A 20810-nucleotide genomic window follows, 5' to 3' on the forward strand; every position below is an offset into this window, starting at 1 on the left:
GAATTCAGAGTATAGTGTTGAAAGGGATTTACAGTATAGCCAGTCACTTCAGTAAAGGGCTAGTTACATGAATAAATGCATGGTATGTAAACAAAAAACTGAGCTCCAAGGGTGTAGGGGCAACCATGAGCCAACAACGGCTTCAGTGCTTCTTGGCAAAGAAAGGGATTTTGATGATTGGGGATGGAGAGTGCTGTGTAACACATCAGTCATTATTTGTCCACTCAGTTGTTGAGGTTTTCCATTTATCACAATATGTATTGCATATTGATCCAAAAAAGGGTCCTAAACAAGAGGCCACAGGGCATTTATTGATTCATTTTGTGCAACAATGGACGAAAACATGTCACAATGTTACATTCACTTCGGCGGAATCTTAGTTACAGTGGTGACGTGTTAAATCAATTGATCAGCTCATTTCTGGAACTACCTCAAGTTTCATTCAATACAACAGGAATGTGATTTCAAGGCATTAAGAGATATTTAGAAAACACTGGGATGTCTTAAATATACCAGTGGTCCTCTTCTACCTAGAAAGTAATGAGGTACAATATTGGATAAACATGGCACACTACAAGTAGGCTCCAATTACATTTGCAAAATGTGCAGCAAACTATGCTCATACTTCCTTATTTCCACATACCTCTCTTTCTGCAACAACAGTGGAATCCATGCAAGGAAAGAGGATACAAGTACTTAACTCTGACCTGGACTAAAAGTGACAAATTCATGAAGAAACGTACATCGTCAAAGGTTGACAATTATACTACATACATGTCATACATGTTTGTTATAGCTTGTCACGACCTGCATATTCAAAAACACATCCAAAGAAGTAGTATTTTTAAGACGGACGAATGTGACAACTGTCTAGAATTATCTCAATAACAAGATATCAGATGACTCACCTCGCCATGTTTACTATATAAAGTTACAAAGAACCTTACAAGATGTCCAGTCATCACATCAAAGGAAGAAACCTTGGAATCATTCGATTGTCTTACATGCATTATTTCCCTTGAATATTGATCCAACCCAGAACTAAATTCAGGTGTCAAAACGGTTGGCCTTGTCCCTTTGTACCACCTCTGGTCCACAGTCCATGTTTGTTTCTTGATCTTCCTCCAATCACAGGATCTTTTCAGAGACAGCTTCACATATGCAATACCTGAAATATCCTTAGAAATGTTGTGTTTAGGCCATTTTAATCCCAAAATGTTCCTGTTGATTTCATGTGGCGAACATGTGGCGAACGACGATCAAAGTGACGTGACGTGTTACAGGGTAGGATTACCTGAGTGTGCAATAGTTTGAGCGAACAAACGTCTTTCTAGCGGTCAGTTCCATTGACAGTCACTCCTTGGTCTCAATTCAGAAGCCACAAAAAAAGCAGCCTGCTGGGAATGAAGAGAGCGGGGGGGAGAGGATTATCTGGCGGTGGATGGATTTCCTTATGAGCAGGGAGGATCCTCAGACGGTGTCAGGGGGCTGCAGGGGGGCACTGTACTCAAGGAGCGGAAGGCAAAGATGGAGGGATCGTAGGTGTACCTGGGTGGAGGACGGCTGCCTGTCAGATTCTGAGGACAGAGAGAGACGTCATGGTGAGAAACAGACATGTCGGAAGAAGATGTTTGGAAATGGCACGGATTACCTGCTGTACTTTAGTTATGGTATTGTCGGTCAGTTACAGTGTGTCATTTCATATTTAGTGATATTTGTTTTTCTTTTTGCAGCATAAATGTGTGGCTGTGTCATAAGACTGAGAAAATGTGACTGAAAACCAAACCAGCAGTGATGGGAAAATGTCTGCAGCTTATTAGAACATTTTCACACATTTTTTTTCATTCACTCTGCAGGTTCAGTGACATAAATGCTTTTCCACTCACTGAGCCATCCCCCTCCGAGCAGAACCTTGCTTTTTGTGGCTCTACAAGTCCTCTGTCTAAATTTAGCCCTGGTCTTTTTCCTCCCTACAGGAAATGACAGGAAATGACTTTGTTGGATTTGGCAGTGAGGCAGCACTTTCTCTAGAGCCTGCTGAAAGGAGGGGGGGGTTTGTGAGAAGGTGGACTGAGAAAGATTAGGACCTTGAGACAGATTCACTGTAATTAGAAGCTGTGGAAAGTCTACGGAAAGACTTCACTGTGTTTGTGTTTATACAGATAGCTGTATATTCTTATTGTCAACCGAACACCTCTCTGATAACTGAGACAGATGCATCCCTGTAACTGATTCCATTCAGATGCTGAGAAAGTGCCCACTGATACTGGAAAATACCCAGTGACAACAATGCATGTGAAATAACCCCATTGACAGTGCATGTGAGGCTACAGGTGTTGCTAGGACTTCAGCCAACATCTTAAGGGATTCAGTATTGACAACTGAGCCACAGTAACGCGGCAACAATTCCCAATACCACTTAGAGCTGTTTTACCAACCAATGTTTATATAAACAGGCCAAAAGAGAGAGGTGGAAAAACTAAACGTAGCCCAAGAACAAGTTACAGTAAACTTGATAGATGTGAACTGTATTAAGATGTTCACCATATGGTAGAGTCAAGCCAACTCTGTGTGTGTGTGTGTGTGTGTGTGTGTGTGTGTGTGTGTGTGTGTGTGTGCGTGCGTGCGTGCGTGCGTGTGTGTGGATGTCAGGATGGCTCCCTATCCACGTTAGCAATACCCACAGAGTTGTCCTGTGGCCACATCTGCAGTATGACGGACATTTAGGGCCCAGATGGGTCAAACAGAGGCCCTAAATGTACAAGGCCCTCTTTCTGTACAGACATCAAAAGCAGCAGCCTAAAAGCTGAGTTAAAACACCAGCAATATCTCACTTGCCCTGGAGCTGATCTTGTTTTGTTCCTGAACTAAAGCCTTGTGTGAGGTGATAGAAGTGAGAAAGTCAAAGGGCTAAAGAAGGGATGCCCTGATCATCCTGATCATGTTGCTCCTGATCTAAATAAGAGTCCTTTAAAATTGTATATCTGTCCATACATAGTCTGATCCAATACATATTTGTGTATAACAACAGATGTTAACATTGATGGTTTTCTAGAATATTTCAGAAGTGCCCTATGGTATTTTATATATTTGAGGCGAGGAGGGTCAGTGTGAATAGGCTGTGCCAGGAAGCTTTGGTAAGGAGTTTGGCAGCCTCTCTTAATTTCCACCGTGAACAAAATATGTCTGCTCGGTGAATCTTTGGCTAAGCTAACCGACTGCTGTAGAGAGTTGTATTAATCTTCTCATCCAACTCTCTGCGAGAAAGCAAAAGAGCGTATTTCCCAAAATGTCACACTGTTCTTTAAACATCTGTTTGCCCTAATGCTAAGACCAAAAATTCCTTTACATCACATCCAAGCCATGTAGTTTACCTCAATCAAAAAATCAAAGGGATATGCAGCCCATTTCCCTTCAGTTTAGTTTTCCCCTCCACTCTCTGCACCATTTCCCTCACCTCAATCAATCTTCGCCTTCCTCTCTGCCCATTCTTTACGGTGGCTGAAATCGGACGCCATCATTCTTGCCTGCTGCAGCCTGGGAAGCTCTCATCACCCCACTCTCCTATTCACCTCCAACCCCTAGAGAGGGAAGGCCGCTAAAGCTGTGTTTTCCTAATGCTTCTACATGAACCCTGTCTCTTAAAACACACACACAACCACGAACCATCGACCTCCTCAACTCCTGTAACTACTCCCATGCTTGAATCCAGTCTCAAAGCTGGGGGCCCCATCCAGATCCAGTGTCTCTTCTGGATCCTGGCCAGGAAGCCCAGGGTTGACAGATAAAAGAGGGAACGAGAGGTAGACAGAGGTAGGTGAAAGAAAACAGCGGCGAAAAGATAGAGATGGGGTCGATCACTGTGCACAGTTGCACAAAGGGTAGAAAGAGTCAACGCAAGCCTCCAAATGGCTCATCAATCCAAAGACTCCCTGTGTAACATACCCAAAGCCCACAGACGTCACTGACAGAGAAAACAACACTACCAACTACACCAGCGAGAACGGAGGATAATGAGCAATATCTCTATGTGTCAGTGGAGCTAAGCAGATAGCAGCCGGCTAGGCTATAAATGGAAAATGACTTCATCCCTGGAAATACACCACAAGGGAACCGACAACACTCCACCTCCTCTTCCTCCTCCTCAGCTCCATCTCTCAGCGACACTCATTTGTTCTTCCTTAAACACTGTCAAAGATCAGTTTTAACATTTTGTACTGCTCATCCATACTTCAATATGGAGGATTAGAGCAACCCTAGATGATGTTACAGTTGGTGTATGTGTACATAAACAAGTGTGATAAGGTTCCATTGACACTAACCCACACAACGTGATAATAACGTCACTTTTCTCACCACACTGCGCATCCTTCTGGAGTACCCTGCTCTGTGCCAAGATGCCCAGGCTTGTTCCAGTCGACTCTCCAACATGCTTCCCTTAACCCACTACAAACAAAATCAACCCACAGACAGCTACAGTGCTCAGTTCGGGGATGATTATTGGAGGTTGTGTTTTGGAAAACCACTTTACAGAAAGATCATTCGGGACACAATCTTGGGAAAATACCTTTGTGTTTACAAAGCTATTTAGGTGAGTAAATGTGCACTTCTAAGACCACTAATGGGATAAGTGGAAAGCTCAGATATTAAAGGTTGTTGAGATCAAGAGATCAAACAAAAAAAGAGCACATTTTTCTCGTCTGTCTTTGTCTTAGGTATCACTGCAGTAAACAGCTTTTTAGCTGGGTGCTGTTTGCAAAAGGATCCTGACAGTGCTATCAGATTTTCAGACGTCTCAGGCATTGCTCTGTTGCATGCAGGGCATGGGAACAAACGCTGTTGCCAGATGCTGTCCCAGTATGCAGTTGGATGGACATCAAGGTGCTGGCGACAAGACAGGCCGGGCTGTTCACGGGGGCTGAGCAACCTCGCAACCTCATCACTGCTGTAATGGACACCTTGATCTGGATTGCCAATTATGGGTCTGCATAAAAGGAAAAGCTGTGTGTGCAAGTGTGTGTGTGTGTGTGTGTGTGTGTGTGTGTGTGTGTGTGTGTGTGTGTGTGTGTGTGTGTGTGTGTGTGTGTGTGTGTGTGTGTGTGTGGAAACTAAGTTGAATAAAAATGGCACTCACTCGAATCTTTATAGTCCGTGTTTTCCCTCCACAGTTCTTTTTCAGCAGCATTTTCTGTGGAGAACAAGAATGCACTATGACAGCCATGGAAGAGCATACAGTTCTCAACTAAAAACAAACGTTAGCAGCATCTTTTATGTACATCCATGACAATCCCAAAACGTTGTAAAACCTGCACACTTTGTACAATTCAATAAACTGTTTTACTGTGAACCCAAAAAATGTTAACATTAGTACAGCTGCCTGAATAAAGTTACGCTAGGTTTAAGTGCATGTGAATGTTGATTTCATCAAGCATACTACTACATTATTTGAACAGTAATCTTTACAATAAAACAGCATGATTTGAACTGTATGCTGTGTGTATTGGCTGTCAGTTAACATTGAGGATGATCAAGTAAGTGAGGCAAATCCAGCTGTCTCACTAAACTAAAGAGTGGGTGGATGACGCTTATGCAATATCCTGTCTCCAACTCCCCTCCATGTCCACGCAGCTCCACTATTCTCAAAAAAAAAAAAAAAAAAAAAACAGTGGGGGTGGAGGGACCACACAATCATCGAATTGTCTTGAGTAGGGGAGGTAGATTCTAAGGGGGAAGGGAGCACAGGAAAGAATGGAAACACAAGACTCTTGCTGTTGTGATGTAGGAGAGAGCTGGTGTGCACTTGCCCTCATGCTCACCTCCTGCCAGCTCTTTTACTTAACTTTTTTATCAATGGGATTACAGTCCATGTGGGTGCAAGCTGCTTGAACAGGAATTTAAAAAAAAAATGGAAATTTGTACTTTGTATTTAATTGAGCATTGAATTGAAAGATATATTTGTATTGACTGGTGACTGTTTTGTTCAATCATAAAAAATATGAGCACTTTAAGACCATAAATCTGTGTTAATGTTTTCGCTAATTTACTACAAACCTTCAATGAGCCTACATTATCTCACCCAATATTAAAATGATAATGGTAGATCATTTTGTGATCATTTTTGACCTTCTCTCTTTTCGTCCTACACATCCATCACTCTGACTGCAGCAAAATCATCCTGCCCACCCCACACCACCCTCCGCCTAAAGGCGCTGACACACCAACCCGATTATCGGCCGTCAAACAGTCTGGCGAGGTCGGTGACTCGAGTCTGTTCGTGTGTTCCGTGCCGTCGTCAGTCGGAGGAGCCGTCATCCTTCATTTGGGATTTGACTTGTTGAATCAGAAGGCGGGCAGTCGGACTCAATGACCCAACTGATTGGTGGAGTGCTAACTCGGAAATGACGAGCGGGATGAGTGTGACTAGAGTCTCTCAAAATCTGACGAAAATCTTTTAAAGTGCCCATATTATGCTCATTTTCAGGTTCATAATTGTATTTTAAGGTTGTACCAGAATAGGTTTACATGGTTTAATTTTCAAAAAACACCATATTTTTGTTGTACTGCTCAGCTCTCTCTCACTGCTGCAGATCCTCTTTTCAGCTGGTCTCTGTTTTAGCTACAGAGTGAGACCTCTTTTCTTCTTCTTCTTCTGTACTATCTTTGACTGCACATGCGCAGTAGCTCAGATGTAGATCATGTCAGCTAGCTAGCGCCATAGACAGTAAAAGAAAGGCTGTTTCTCCACCTTCGGTCAGTTACAAGGCAGGATTAGCTGGGAGACTTCTAAATGAGGGCGCACATGGAAGTAGTTCTTTTGTAGATTATGGTGAACTGGTGTGTGTTGTAGCAGTGCTTTGCAATTGAGAATGAGGTAGCATGCTAGCGTTAGCATGCTAACGCTAATGCTACGAGCTAACGGTTGCGGCTAGCCAGCTCGTTTCGGCTTGTGACATCACAAGCCGTGCCGATTTTGAACAGCTCTTTGAACAGACTGAAGGCAGGACACATTCAGAAACCGTATCTCACTCAAAACAGCATGGATGGATTTTTTTTTCAAAGTTTGTATGCGTGTGGAAGCACCAGAGACACAAAAGAACACCCCAAATCCCAGAAAAAGTGTTTTTTTCATAATATGGGCACTTTAAACTGACCTTTGTCGATCTGACAGACTATTTCTCGCTTAAAATGTTTTCAGAAACACGTTTCGGCGAACTATTTTCTATTTCTATTTACTAAAATATGAGATTGTATTCCGAACGAGCCGCCATTATGGTCGGCTTTGAAATTCCGGAGAAGCCAGACCCACGTGGCGCGTTCGTCCAATCAGCTGCCGGTTTAAATTTTTTGGGTGACAATACAGATTAGCGCCGCCTGCTGTTATGGAGACGTATTACGTCTCGCGCACGCGCAGAACATACGCTCAAGTCGGCGTCGCTTCGGTGTGTTCCGAGGCACTTTTTGAGCCAACTCGGGGACTTTTCTGCCAACGGTCGGCCGTCGGGTTAGTGTGTCAGAGCCTTAAACCACACACACAAAAATGCACGCACGCACGTGGTTATTCATGAAAAATAAAAAGAGTAGCCTAATTTATCTTTAGGATTGTTTTAGGGGGGAGGGGGTTGATTTAAAAGATTTTGTCTGTGTGACGTTTGGACATAATATAATTTATATAATTTATTCTGGTGTTATTTCAATTTCAATGACTTATGTAAATAATTTTAATTACCGTGTCGTGTATGAAACCTGTTAAGCAAATAGCGTTGCTTTGGCTTGCTTTATCTGGGTTAATCCTCAGGGAAAGCTATAATATAAATATGTGTTTATATCTTAATATATACATCGTCTCATATGTTTAAGCTTTTCACTGAAACATCAACACATCAACATGCACTTGTAAATGCACTGTTACACAACTGTAGTTGTATTTTAACAAGACCAGGGACGATTCTAGGATCAGACCTTAAGTAGGGCTCAGCCCCTAATGAGAATGTGACATAGAAATTGATAATACGGTTGCCATGTTTTAAACTGCCTATATTTGGAGCAATTAATTTCTTATGTAACTATACCACACATTTTAATAATGAAACAATAATATAATTCCCCATCCCTCTCAAATCGAGGTGCAACAGATCACAAAACTCACGGATCGGATCAATTTTCGGATCAGCACAAAAAAGGGGGGAATTTAAATGATTAGTAAAAATGCAATAACAATGACTTTTGAATATAATTACTTCTTTCACCAGTAAATTGCTGTTAAAAGACAAAAACAGATGAGAAAAGGGTATTTTACAATAACTTTGAATGCACCACAAGGTGTACCAGTTTACTTGCAGCTACAGCTTGTGTCTTTTAGCTCACAGCATTAGCGGCAGACTGTTGTACGTCCCGCTGTTGGAATCCTCTACAGTGAAATACAGTCACACTACACCGTTTAACAGTCAGCATTTTAACCGTGTTCTACTCGCTTCCGACGCTTTCAGCGGTGTAGTACGACGTCCACTGGGGGCGCATTGCGTATCACGGAGCTGATTTCAATTGCCAGTTTGAAGGCGGCGTAAGGCTCAAGCTAATGTTGGTCACCCCGGGGCCAGGTAGCCTCACTTGCCAATCACTGGCCTTAGGTAGTCCTGGATAAGTAGTGTCCAAAGAATTAGGGAACCACAATTGGACTTTGACATTGTTTCAACATTCTCCCAATAAGATAGGTAACAGTTAAATCTGAAAATGATTAATCTCCTTGTTAGTTAGCACATGGAGACGTTATGTAACAAATACAATTCCCCCAATGTTTTCATCAATCCTCTTCACTAATTCATATACAGTATAACAAAATGCTTCTCATATGAGGTTCCAAAAGTAAATAATAAAACTAATAGAAGTCTGTGGTCTAAATTGTTATTTTATGTTTGACAATCCATCCTAGATAGCAGCTGTGTACTTCCCCTCTACCTTCCAGACATATAACACAGAATTCCCCTTTGTTTTGGCACCTTTAAATTGCTTTTTCTAAGGAACCAGCTCGGTCAGCTTTCTTTCTTAGGTTTAAACTCCTGAACAGCATATGTGAAAGAAACTACATGGTGACAGTGTAGAAGTTGAGGAAGACTTGACTGGAAGTCGTCCAGCTAAAGGGTTAATGGGAGACTGGAGCTGCTTCTGCTAGCTACCTCTGTAGGCCCCCTATTGTATTCCCTGCACCACCTCCCATTCCACTTGACTGAGTGTGCACACACTCTCACACATACAGACATACTCACAGTGTGGCAACAGACACACACACACTGATACAGCAAGAAACCCAGACAGCAGGATGCACACATGCAGACAGGCAGGATGATAGACCGTGGCGTACCACACACACACACGCACACACACACACACTCTTCTTTTCTCCTCACCCATCTTATTGCTGCCCGCTGTCTCTCATCATCTGTTCTTTCCCTCTAAAAACCCAATGGACATATGGACCCCTGAAACCTGCAGTTTCTATCTCTGCAAACACACACACACCCTTTCCCATCCACGGTGTGGGCCAACAAGTCTATTGGATTTTAATGATTAGTGGACCAGCTTCTCCATGACTCATTAGTGGCTGTCGTTTTTCTGTTGTGTATTTAATCCTCTCCTTCTGCCTCCACCCCTTCATCATTTCCCCTCGCTTGCCAGCCTTTGTGAGAAACGAGGGCGGACATCTGCCATCCGTGCCTCCCTCTCCTTCATCCCTCTCCAGCCAGACCACCGTGGTGGCGCGCGTCCGCCTATGGACTTTGTTTGCTCGCGCAAGCGTGCACATTTGTGTGGCCATGTGTGTGTAGCGTAGCTGGTTAGTAGTATTAGTGATACATCATTGTATTTCTGGACCAAATCCTCAGCCTGTTCTCAAATCACAGTTTTAGTTGTTCACAGGGAGTGGGGGGGGGGGCTGGGTAGTGTAAGGCTCATCTGCTGTTTGGTACTTTTCACATTTTCAGTGGAATACACATATAGCTACAGTGGCAATTTAAATATCAAATTAGTGATGGGCAATACATTGATAAATGTATCAATATTGTGATATAACACTAGACATCCTCTTAGATTTCCGATAACACATAAGTGTTGTCTTTTCCTGGTTCGAAACACAAAGTGCCGTAATTTTCTGAACTTACCAGACTGTTCTAGGTCTTCTATTATTTGCTTTTACCCACTTACTAATTATATCCACATTACTAATGATTATTTTGTAAAAGATACCAATAGTGAACGCTACAATACTGGCGCAATATTGATAGAGGTATTTAGTCAAAAACAATGTGTATGAATTGTATTGCTAAGAAAGTGAAATGGATTTTTAGATATGAATGGCATCCTGTGAGTGCTTTCAAGTACTTGGGAGCAGAAAATGAATCTAGCTAAACCATACCACCTTGTTGGGTAATGTATAATAATGTGTAACAGATGAAAATATATAGTGAGCATTGAGTACTTACAGTTTTGATTCTTTAAATATATCATTTTGGTAAAAATATGTCATTATTCAAATATCTATTTATATAGGAGTTTAACTTTTACATTTGACCTATTAATATGTTAATAATATATTATGTAATAATTTGACTGTAGACTGTGTTTTAAGCCAAGCTAACAGCCCCAACCCACTGCATTGTTCATTATACCCCTGGTCTAAAGAGTTGGATGGAACAAACAACTTAGTGATGATTTTGCTTGGACCCTTCGCAATAGTGCGGACTATAATAGTTTAAAAGTTCTCAGCATAGATCACAGAAATCTGCCAACTACGTTTTAAGATATCTTACAAAGTTGAGATTTTGGGCAGAGGTTGGTGCTAGTAAAAGAAAAAACAAAGTCATGAAGTATCTAACTATAGCTTGGACTACTAACCTGTTGCATTTTCTCCAGATCCAGACTGGGCCTCCCCGGCTCCCCGCCGTAACTGTGCCGATATTTTCTATAAGGTGCTGACTGGTCAAAGTGGGTCAAAATGATGGGCCGCGCCACTGGCTGCACCACCTGCAGCTGAAAGCGCAGGGGGGGTGGCTTGAGGCTACGTGGTGGACTGGAGCTGAAGAGTACAGGGCTGGGGGAGGCAGCCAGGCAAGCACTCGGCTCAACCAGGGGCCTGGCAGAAGCAGCCGGTGACCCGCAGCCACAGAGGTCCCGCACCTCCTCATCACTGGAGGCGCTGCTGTGGTGATCACTGTGGCGCTGGGGACACGCAGACACCCACTTCCTGTTGTCGCCGCAGCTGATTCGCTCCAGCTCTTCCTCTGAAGAGTGGCGATCCAGATTAGCATCTAAAAGGAGGCGAAGGCGTCGTAACCGGGCTGGAGAGAGGGGACCCTGGTTGTGCTGCTGGCTGGTCGCCAAGGGTGTGAGGGCACAATTTCTCCGCCTCTCTAGAGGAGTAGATAAACACAAAATGTCAAAGGAGAAGGTGGAGAGATGGTTGCAATAGAATGCAGATGCTCTATAATGCCATATTATCTGTTGACTTGGAACATCTTATTATAATGCGTGAATCAGTAAGTGATCTCTTAGCTCTTTTTACCCTCTGTAACTATACTCTATTGTTTTCTCTTTTTTTTTTAAGTAAAAAAAAGATTTGGTTGGCAGAGGGCACTTACCTCTGTCAATCTGTGCAAGCTCCTGGTTCTCCCCCTCTGAATCATCACTCTCCCCTCCCTCTCCACTGCCATGGTACGAAATCTGGAAAATAGGATTGAAGTTATACTGTAGGTCAAATAAGCCATATGGTAACACCTCAAAAACCAAACCGTTTGTAGATTGTTTAGATAGTTTGTAAAGAACATTCCAAAAATGTCCATCTTTTCCCTTTTTTTTTAAATCAGAATTTGCCCCACGCAGATCAACTATCGAGGGTTTTAAATGTAGGTATCTAACTAACAACGTCAAAAATAATTAAAGAGCAAAACCTTAAGCATTACAATGATTTAAATAAGACCAAATCCTAATTTGGAGTTCGACCTTTGGAGTCATTTTGCAATTTTTAGCAATCTTTGTTGGCCACAAAAACAGACCACTTACCAGCAACACAGACACAAACATATACTGTAATGGGCTTCCAAATAAAACAAAAACATGGTCTGCATTTCTGTCGAAAATGTTCTTAATCCAATTGTTGTGTGGTAATTTCTACAGTTGCACTACATACGGTATAGATGCTTTATGTCACAAAAGTTGAGTTACGGTTCTGTCCAAGTTAAATTCAGGCTACTTTCTTTTCACACAACCTGAACCAGTATTGTCCCTTTAAAATCAATTCCTTGTCTACACAAGAAGCAACAATACAAACAATACAGATACCCTGCAGACTGCAACTCTATGAGTTAAGTAACGTGCCTCACACTCAGTAATTACCACTCCGAGGCCTCGCTGAGCAGCTGCCATCTGCGCTTGTGCGCGTGTACGCTTACACACATACATCCACACAAACATAAAGTGTCCTCCCTTCTACTCTCCACACACACACACACACACACACACACACACACACACATACACACACACATTCTTTCTTTCTGAAAGAGGGAAAGCGGAGAAAGGAGCCAGGGCCTTAGAGCCCAATGAGGGAAGACAATATTCAATTCATGTTAAGTGTGTATAATTTCAGACTGTTCACTGTGTATTTTAGTGAAATCAAAATGCCACCTGTCACATTACTGTGTATTAAAAATGTTAAAAACATTTCCTATCATCACTAACTCTACTGTAGCTCAGATGTGTCTACTTTTTTATGATTTGTAACTAGACATGACATGGCATGATTTCTCACATCAAAATAATAGATACCAAAAAAAAAAAACATAAGAAATGGTAAAACATTGCAAGTAGTCACCCCATACAGTCTGATGGTCCAGCATAGTACTGAATGCTAAATGTCAAGGTATCAAATAGCAGATTAAGGATATAAATGTAGACCAATGTTTCATGGTAAGATCACGGTGTTGACACTGCTGTTAAATATATTTGGATCAGTCCTGAGTGTAGCCTTCTTGCTTTTTAAATGGTACACGAGCTGTGGGACAGATTCTAAGTGAACAGTTACAGAGCCAGTGTACGAGACAAAAAAAAACCTTGGCTCTCGAGGAGTCTAGATGCTAGCATCACATCATAAACTCTGTAGGAAAATTACACTGAGGAATAACTGTGGGAAGGAAATGTATTTTGGCAAGTGGCTGGCTCAGGGTTTCAGCTACACTGTACACTCCTGTGAATTATTGTTGGGCAGCATCCATGAAACAGCTGAAATCCTATTAAAACTTACTGCTGCAGGATACTAAGAATGAAGTGACGGTGGTGGTTCATAAACTTCTCGTCTTACGGAATTTTATTCAGAAGAGAAATGAGTTTAGTCTGAGACATTCAATTCAGTGAGATCATCAAAATGAATTGAATCGATGATTAGAATGACTCATTTTCCCTACATATTTTACCTTTTAAAGCTACAGAGTAAGTAACCTAAGGATTCTGAAGTTTCTCCACAGAGCAATCATTGTATGTGCAACTAGATGCAAATATAAGCTGACAGTAATGATTTGGCCTTTCTTCCCCCTTAGGGAAAGTCTCAGAGGTTGTTGATGGATCAGAGAGCAACAAAAATGTAGCACATGTGTAGCTCACTTGTACAATACTTTTTTATGTGTTTCAGTCTCTGTCACAAAAGCACAGATTATCACTGTAACACTAATTGCTGCTTTAAAAAACTAGCGCAATCTGAGAAATCACTATTTTTGCAAAGCAGGTCAGTGTCAAGTAACCATAAAACATTGAACTATGCAAATCTTGCCTGGGAGTGTAACGCAAAGTACAATACAAGTATTTGAATGTTTCACTCCCAATACTGTTTTTGACCATCAGTCAAGCATGGGTTTCCTATGCAGTGGAAACTTGGGAGAGGTCATAACATGTGATTTCTCACAGTTATCTGAGATCAGAATGTAACTGTTCTTACAAATGGCAGGATTTGTGCAGAGTGAGCAAAAAAACTTGCATGTGTTTTTCAGTTAACCACATCTGATAGGGTTATTGTGTTGGCATAGAGCTAGTTACAACAAATACTAGACTCTGCTTAACTGACGTTTAGTTTATGGTTGGACCGGATGACAGTGATTTCCCAGAAGAAAAGGAATTTCACCATTAAACTCTACTGTAGCACTATCATCCCAGCTCCAAAATATGCTGTTTTTAAAATAACACAACATACGCGATTAATGAAAAGTAAATAAGCAGCTACACTGACGCACAATAGTTTAGTTGTAGTCGGCATTTTATCATCACAAATGAAACAAGAGTAGTTTGGATTAGCATCTGGAGGTAAAAGTGCTTGATGCATTGATGACAATGCACTTTATAGGACAAACTCATTTATAAAAAATAAAATGTGTTCTACTTCTGTTTCTTGGTGCTTCCAGTTGTTCCTTCTTTTTTCCAGCTCCTGTGTAATACTTTGGTTAAGCCTGGATTGCACCACTCCAACCTGGATAGGCTGCCTCGTATTACAATTCCCGCTGCTAAGCATTGATACTGCCTTTCCAGAAGTTTTTTTCCCAAACACTCAACTGTTGTAAGCTAGCACCGCACAAGACGAACAGTACTGTACAGTATTGCAACATATGTATGCTACGAGATAAGGAACTGTATGCAAAAGGAAAACGCACACGTTAACATGAAGCGCACAATCACATCCCAAACCAATGTTCAATCAGGACAAACCCCAGTCACACCCGTCCCCACACGCTTATTAGTCATTAGCATCACATTCACAATGACAAACAAACCGTGGAGCTGGAGACCAGTTAGGCTGAAAACAAGTGTGAAAATGACATTTTAAAGCTAAATGAGCCTCTGTGCTGCTTCCACATTAGTGTACTAGAAGTATCTCTGTAATAGCTTTAAAAAAAAAAAACATTTTTAAACTGTGATTAGGCTACATCATTCAAATATCTTCAAGTCAATCACTGCTGGTGTTTTTCATCATCTTGTCCAACTACTAAATTTAGCTCCACTACTTCTTGCATGACAAGTGTTCATATTGTGTTTGAGGTGAGGATTTGGACTGCTATTAGCCCTGAGAGCAACATGGGCCTGCATGACAAGCACCCTCAAGCTCTTTCCATCTTTTTTTCTCCACAAAAGTTTTGCAGTACGGAAGAAATCCATGTAGAGGTCTGAGACCTGACCAACGTGTTTATGATCTTTGAAGTTGATATGATTATCAATGATGCAATGCAATACACAGTTCAGTCCTTAACATATTTGCACATCTCTGCCTGCATTAAAGCATATCAACTGTGGTATGATTTGCTGTGCACAACTTTCTCAAAATAACTCATACATGTGTAGAAAGTGTCAGGGAAAATGGAAATGGCATGTCAGTTCTTATAATTTGGCAGGTTAATTTAATTTAAAAAATTGCAAGAAGTGCAACATCAAGATTGCAAAAATACATAAATATTTGTTTCTGAGGAAAAAATGCACAGCCTCATATTTTCTATCTATATGAAAGTCTTACACCAGTGTCTATTAAGGCAAGTAATTGCAGATTACTTGATATGATTCAGAGCTTAGGCACATAAGCAAAGTGAGACTGCAAGAATAAAGCATAAAAAACTGTTTTTGTGCATACATGCAAAGACAGACAAAGAGTTGTGTGTTTATGTGTCAAGAACAGTTGAATGAAATCCTTGTCAGTCCCTTGCATCGCTGAGCAGCTTGCTAAGCTGGATCAATGGCAATGTCACAGTGTACACACACCACCAAGTACACATACATACACACACACACACACACACACACACACACACACACACACACACACACACATCCGCTTTGCACTGTCCTTCCACACTGACATGGACACTGTCACACTCCATTCCCCCTCTCATGAAAACACGCTACACAGGGTCAGACATGGTTGATTCTCTTTCCCTCACACTCTAGTGGATCTTCCTCATTGTGTAGTATGACTAGTCTTGATTAGTGGAAGCTGCTAGGATAGGTACTGTAACAAGGCCTAAGGGACAAAAACTGGCTAGCCTAATTTCCTGAAATGGTCAATCAGCCCTCGATCGCCCAGTAAGCACTGCAGCAGACTTCAAACTCAAACATTATCTGAGTAGGGCTCAGACTTGAATAGCTATAACGGTTTGTGTATTTGTGCGGAACGTCACGGTCCGGGGTCAAGGTCTCCAGAGCACGCAGCCACACGCAGAATAGTAACCTGTAGATTGATGCACGTAATGCAGAGCCAAATTTCACAAGTGCAAGTTCCACCTGGAAACTTTTCGCCGTTAGGGATGCACCAATCCGATACTGATATCGAGGCGATACTAAATCAAACTCCGTTTCACAGTTGATCCACCGTTTACATTCCCATGTGTGCGTCCAGGGGAATGCAAGTTGAAATGTTTATTTACCGGATACATTGTTTTTATTGTTATGATTCTGTAATTACAGTGTAAATGACTAGCGGTGGAAAATGTGTCTTTTTTCGCTGCAAATGGTACCAACAATCTCAGTTTTTACAATACAGTTTTCCTGAATGGTATGAATTCCTAGGTTATATTACTTTGCCCACTGTGACTAGAATACTTTCACTTTCATGTTAGTTTGTAGCTTGTGTGTTGTAGGCAAGCTGTAGCCTAAGCTATCAAAAGATCTGCAGCTACTGAATGAATGCTATTGCAAGTATTATTAGTGAGCTGTTGTAATAGCTACATTGTATTGTTTACCTTTCAGAACCACACACACAACAAAGTGCAGCAAATTCTTCAACGGCCTCAGACTTAATTATTTACATCAAGTTTTGGAGGAACATAGGGTGTTCATTCTAACAGATGAGCACTTCACGGTTGTAACTGAGAGAAGCCAACCTGTAACTATTGAGACTCTGCAACAATATCTACATATTTGTTCAATTTTGTTTAACGAAGTAAGGAAAGCAATGTTTCAGTCAAGCCCAATGTTGCCTTACACATAAAAGAATGACCCCAGTCACTTCCACACAGTGAGGCATATAGCTTATTAATTAAACGCTGGTATTGGATTGGTACTCCGTATCAGCCAATACCCAAAACCCAGGAATCGATAGGTATCGGGACTGAAAAAGTTGGATCGGTGCAAACCGATACGCTTTTAGCAACATTTGCTGAGGTTAGCACAACAAGCTGATTGGTGTGCGAGTCAATCATACTAGCTACAACAGCAACGGAGAGGGAGTTGTGTATAAAACATAACGGTATGTGGCCGTTGGTCCACCGTTGTACGGTATGTGAATGGAAACACATTGAACATACTAAAGCTTCACACAGATGTGCTGATCACCGGGACAAGGAAAAGGCAAACCATATTTTCAATTTCATAGCATAACAGACGCTAATGTGACCTACTGCTTTTTGGGGAAGTTTTTTTTCAGTGTTCGTACAGTGTAATACAAAAATGTGCCTTATTTTCATAATGAAAATAGAATACCAAAGTTGCCAGTGGGCAAAATGTCCCCCAGCAAGAGGATTTTGTCTGTCTTTGATACTTTCACTGTACTGTCTATGACTTCTCTATGTGACTTCTGTGTACCGTTACACTCCCAGTAACTTGACAGTATTAAACAATAATGTTGCTACAACAAATCCTCAAACTAAATCCATCAGAATCCGAATGTCACTTTATTAATCTTTGAAATCTTCAAAACAATGGATGTCAATATTGAGCCATAATGAAATCATAGACTACAACAGGGTTTACACCTGCCACATTAATGGCAGAATGTTTCCTCAGGGCAAACACTTTAGTTTGCTAACATTCACAAGACCAGCAAACCTGCAAATAACCAAACACATGAAAAACTACACCTTTAATTGTTTGCTTATTTGAGCCTTTTAAACACATGACAACGCTGATGATTCATTTTAAAAAGGGACACACCCCAGATGCCTTTACTCACCATGAGGAGTACTATTCCGCCAGTAAAAAGCTTAGAGCTCCCAGCTTAGACTTTCTGAGTTCATTTTAGTGATGTTGCCGTGCTCTCAGATCTCAGTAATTCACTTGGTGAGTACAATATTATAGTTAAAGATTAGAATGAAGGCCACAGCTACAGAAATAAGACCCTAGTTGTAATACACCGTAATAATCCTTTACATTTCCTTCGTTCAAAGGTGATTTGCTGGTTGATGCTGGCTGACTCTTTTCCAATCCATAAGGCCTAACCTGTGTGGATTCAAGTTCTGGGGCCTTCCAAACCAGGTGTCTTACTAGTTGTAAAACTGGCACACTGGCTACTTACAAAGAAAGTCAACTGGCAAAAAAGAAAATCATATACGAGTCACTTTTGTTTGTGTTTTCATACTTTGATTTAACAATCGTTATTGTTTCCAGTTGGAATTCCTTGTAAATAGTCGGAGTATTAGTTTAAAAGATACGAGGCTGAGCTTGAAGAAATGTTGTGCCTCGGGCTAGGATGTAAGCAAGTAACAGGCCTAGTCACTACTCACAATTCCCTTTTACCAGCACACTAACCATTTTTAACAAAAAGAACCTTGTCACTGAGCAGAGCAACAAACACAAACAAGAGTAGACAACAGGGATGGCACACTTTCCCCTCTATCCTCAGCCAACCCTTTGAACGGGGGCCACTTTGGCACAAAATGGCTGCCATGCGACTATATGGTTGGTTGACGCACAATATTGTTGTGGATGGAGTAAGTTAGTGACCCATGCAGGATACAATTCAACCCTCTACTCACCAAAAAGAGGCATTATGCAAATGGCGCAGTAACAGTTGCGAAGCACTTACATGGATTCTGCAGTGGAAAATTGGAGGGTAAAGATGTAGATGTCGGGACAATTATAGCCCACAACGAAAAGGATTTTTTTTTCTCAAATGTTTCTTTTTACTAGTCTTTGTATACATTTGAATAGGCTTCCATTGCAATCCCCTTGCCCACCACACACACAGCTATTTCCACCTGGAAACTATAGCCTCTCTATTTGTAGATGAAGAACCTAGACTAGTTTCACAGGTATGAATGTGACACTTCAACAGATTATTCTCTTTTAAAGAAGTCTGGAAAATGAGTGATCTGGGGTGACTTACTTTCTCAAATGTCAAACAGCCGTACTACAATTTATGAGTCAATGATCTGTGAGTGGGAGAGTTAGTTGACATGCCACGTTCGCTTATGTGTTTGTGTAGCAGTGTGGATCTCCGGTTTCTTCTTGTAAACATCTGGCTTGGTCATGTAAGCAATAAAGAGTAAATTACTTCTAACATTGTAATAAATAGGTTGAGGTGCTTAGAAGCAGAAAATACCTCCAAACAACACTTGCTTAAATATGGGAACACACAGGGTGGCAATTTCCACAGAGAAGCTGTACAGTCAGTTGTCTGTCTCATAGTTTATGTGACTGTGTGTGTGTGTGTGTGTGTGTGTGTGTGTGTGTGTGTGTGTGTGTGTGTGTGTGTGTGTGTGAGAAAGAGAAAGAGAAAGGGAAAGGGCTCAACTACCACGTTCAAGCAAGGTTGCAGGCTGAGCTCAATATGTCTAAATGAACAAGTCTCAAGACAAAAGTAAAGCCACGCTTTTCACAAACAATCGTATTTCTTTCATTTGAGCTGTAACGTTACTGTACTGTGCGGTATGTACTGACAACTACAGCATGTGAACTTAAAAAAATGTTACATTAACAGTATTCCCATAGTATTACGTTACTCTGTCAACTTACCTTCAGTTGGAAAGGATGTATCTCATTGAGTGAATGTCTTCTTAGCTTCTTCGTCAGCGTCTTTAGCATTTTCTTCTGAGTAGCTTATGGCTTATTCCTTGCTATTACGTTTTATTACTGTTGCTGTGACGGTTACTACAACTTCATTAACTCAGACATGAGCGACTGTACACATCTAAAAGAAGGCACACGGGACTACCACTAGACTGCAAACTGCCAAACACAAAAAAACAACAGCGTGAGCAGTTGCAGTGCACACTAGCTTCAAGTTAGCTCGTGTCGAAAGAAATAATACACCGAAATTCGTTAAACTGCGTAACGTTAGATGTGGCTTGTTTTCAAAGGCTGTACGTAGCAAACTTGTTATTTTCAGGTTCATGAGTGTCTCCGTTGTTGTGGAAAGTATTTTTCTTTTCCTCAGGCGGTTTTGAAATATGCCTCACTCACCGTAGCCCCGGCTTACTTCCGGAGCTTAATTCAAAGATGTTTGGAAAATTAAAAATAATATCAACTTGTTGGCATTCAGACACGCACACACGCACACTCACTCACTCACACACATACACACAACCAAATGCACACCAGCTGCACGAACGCTGGGTGCTCTTCCAGCTTGAGCGTATTGCCCTCTGATTGGCTGTACTGCTGAGTGATGTCATATTTTCTCTTGAGGAGGAGGGCTGAGAGTTAAAGCCACATTATCGTCTGTTTATTTTCTCCTCATTTCAGGATAATCATTTAAATGCAATAAATATAAATCAGTCTTCAGCAGACAAATATGTGCAATTAGCCAACCCTTGCTTTTGATCAATTATTATTAATAATAAATGTAGGCCTACTTAATGTATCAAAAGTCTTCAATGCAGGGAATGTATATGTGTGTAAGTAGTGTTTTACTTTTGGATTTGGTTGAGGTGGAGCAAATGTTTTATTATATAAATGAAATATTTTATATACTAATGGTGCGTTTAATCAATGCATCTCATTTTATAAGGTCATCATAAGTTTTGTATGTAAAATCCTAATTCCTAACTGTAGCTGTCCAATCAACTGTGGAGACAAAA

At 41.2% G+C, this 20810-nt stretch overlaps 1 protein-coding gene across 1 annotated transcript; it reads right to left on the reverse strand.

The window, feature by feature from the left end:
* Positions 1-291: 291 nt before the first annotated feature.
* LOC144535174 (uncharacterized) lies at positions 292-20353 on the reverse strand. Its single transcript, XM_078277488.1, has 5 exons — positions 19747-20353; positions 11631-11712; positions 10888-11402; positions 5135-5188; positions 292-1577 (listed from the first exon to the last, which is right to left on the reverse strand). Exons 1-5 carry the CDS (start codon positions 19813-19815, stop codon positions 1452-1454), a joined length of 846 nt encoding a protein of 281 aa, XP_078133614.1. The 5' UTR covers positions 19816-20353; the 3' UTR covers positions 292-1451.
* Positions 20354-20810: the final 457 nt, after the last annotated feature.

This window comes from Sander vitreus, chromosome 20, assembly GCF_031162955.1.
Source record: "Sander vitreus isolate 19-12246 chromosome 20, sanVit1, whole genome shotgun sequence".
Classification (NCBI taxonomy): domain Eukaryota; kingdom Metazoa; phylum Chordata; class Actinopteri; order Perciformes; family Percidae; genus Sander; species Sander vitreus.

Coding starts and splice junctions, on each gene's coding strand:
- LOC144535174 (XM_078277488.1), bottom strand. CDS start 19,815: ATGCTAAAGACGCTGACGAAGAAGCTAAGAAGACATTCACTCAATGAG. Junction 11,713..19,746: donor TACATCCTTTCCAACTGAAG/GTAAGTTGACAG, acceptor CCTATTTTCCAG/ATTTCGTACCATGGCAGTGG. Junction 1,578..5,134: donor CACGGACTATAAAGATTCGA/GTGAGTGCCATT, acceptor CTCTGTCCTCAG/AATCTGACAGGCAGCCGTCC.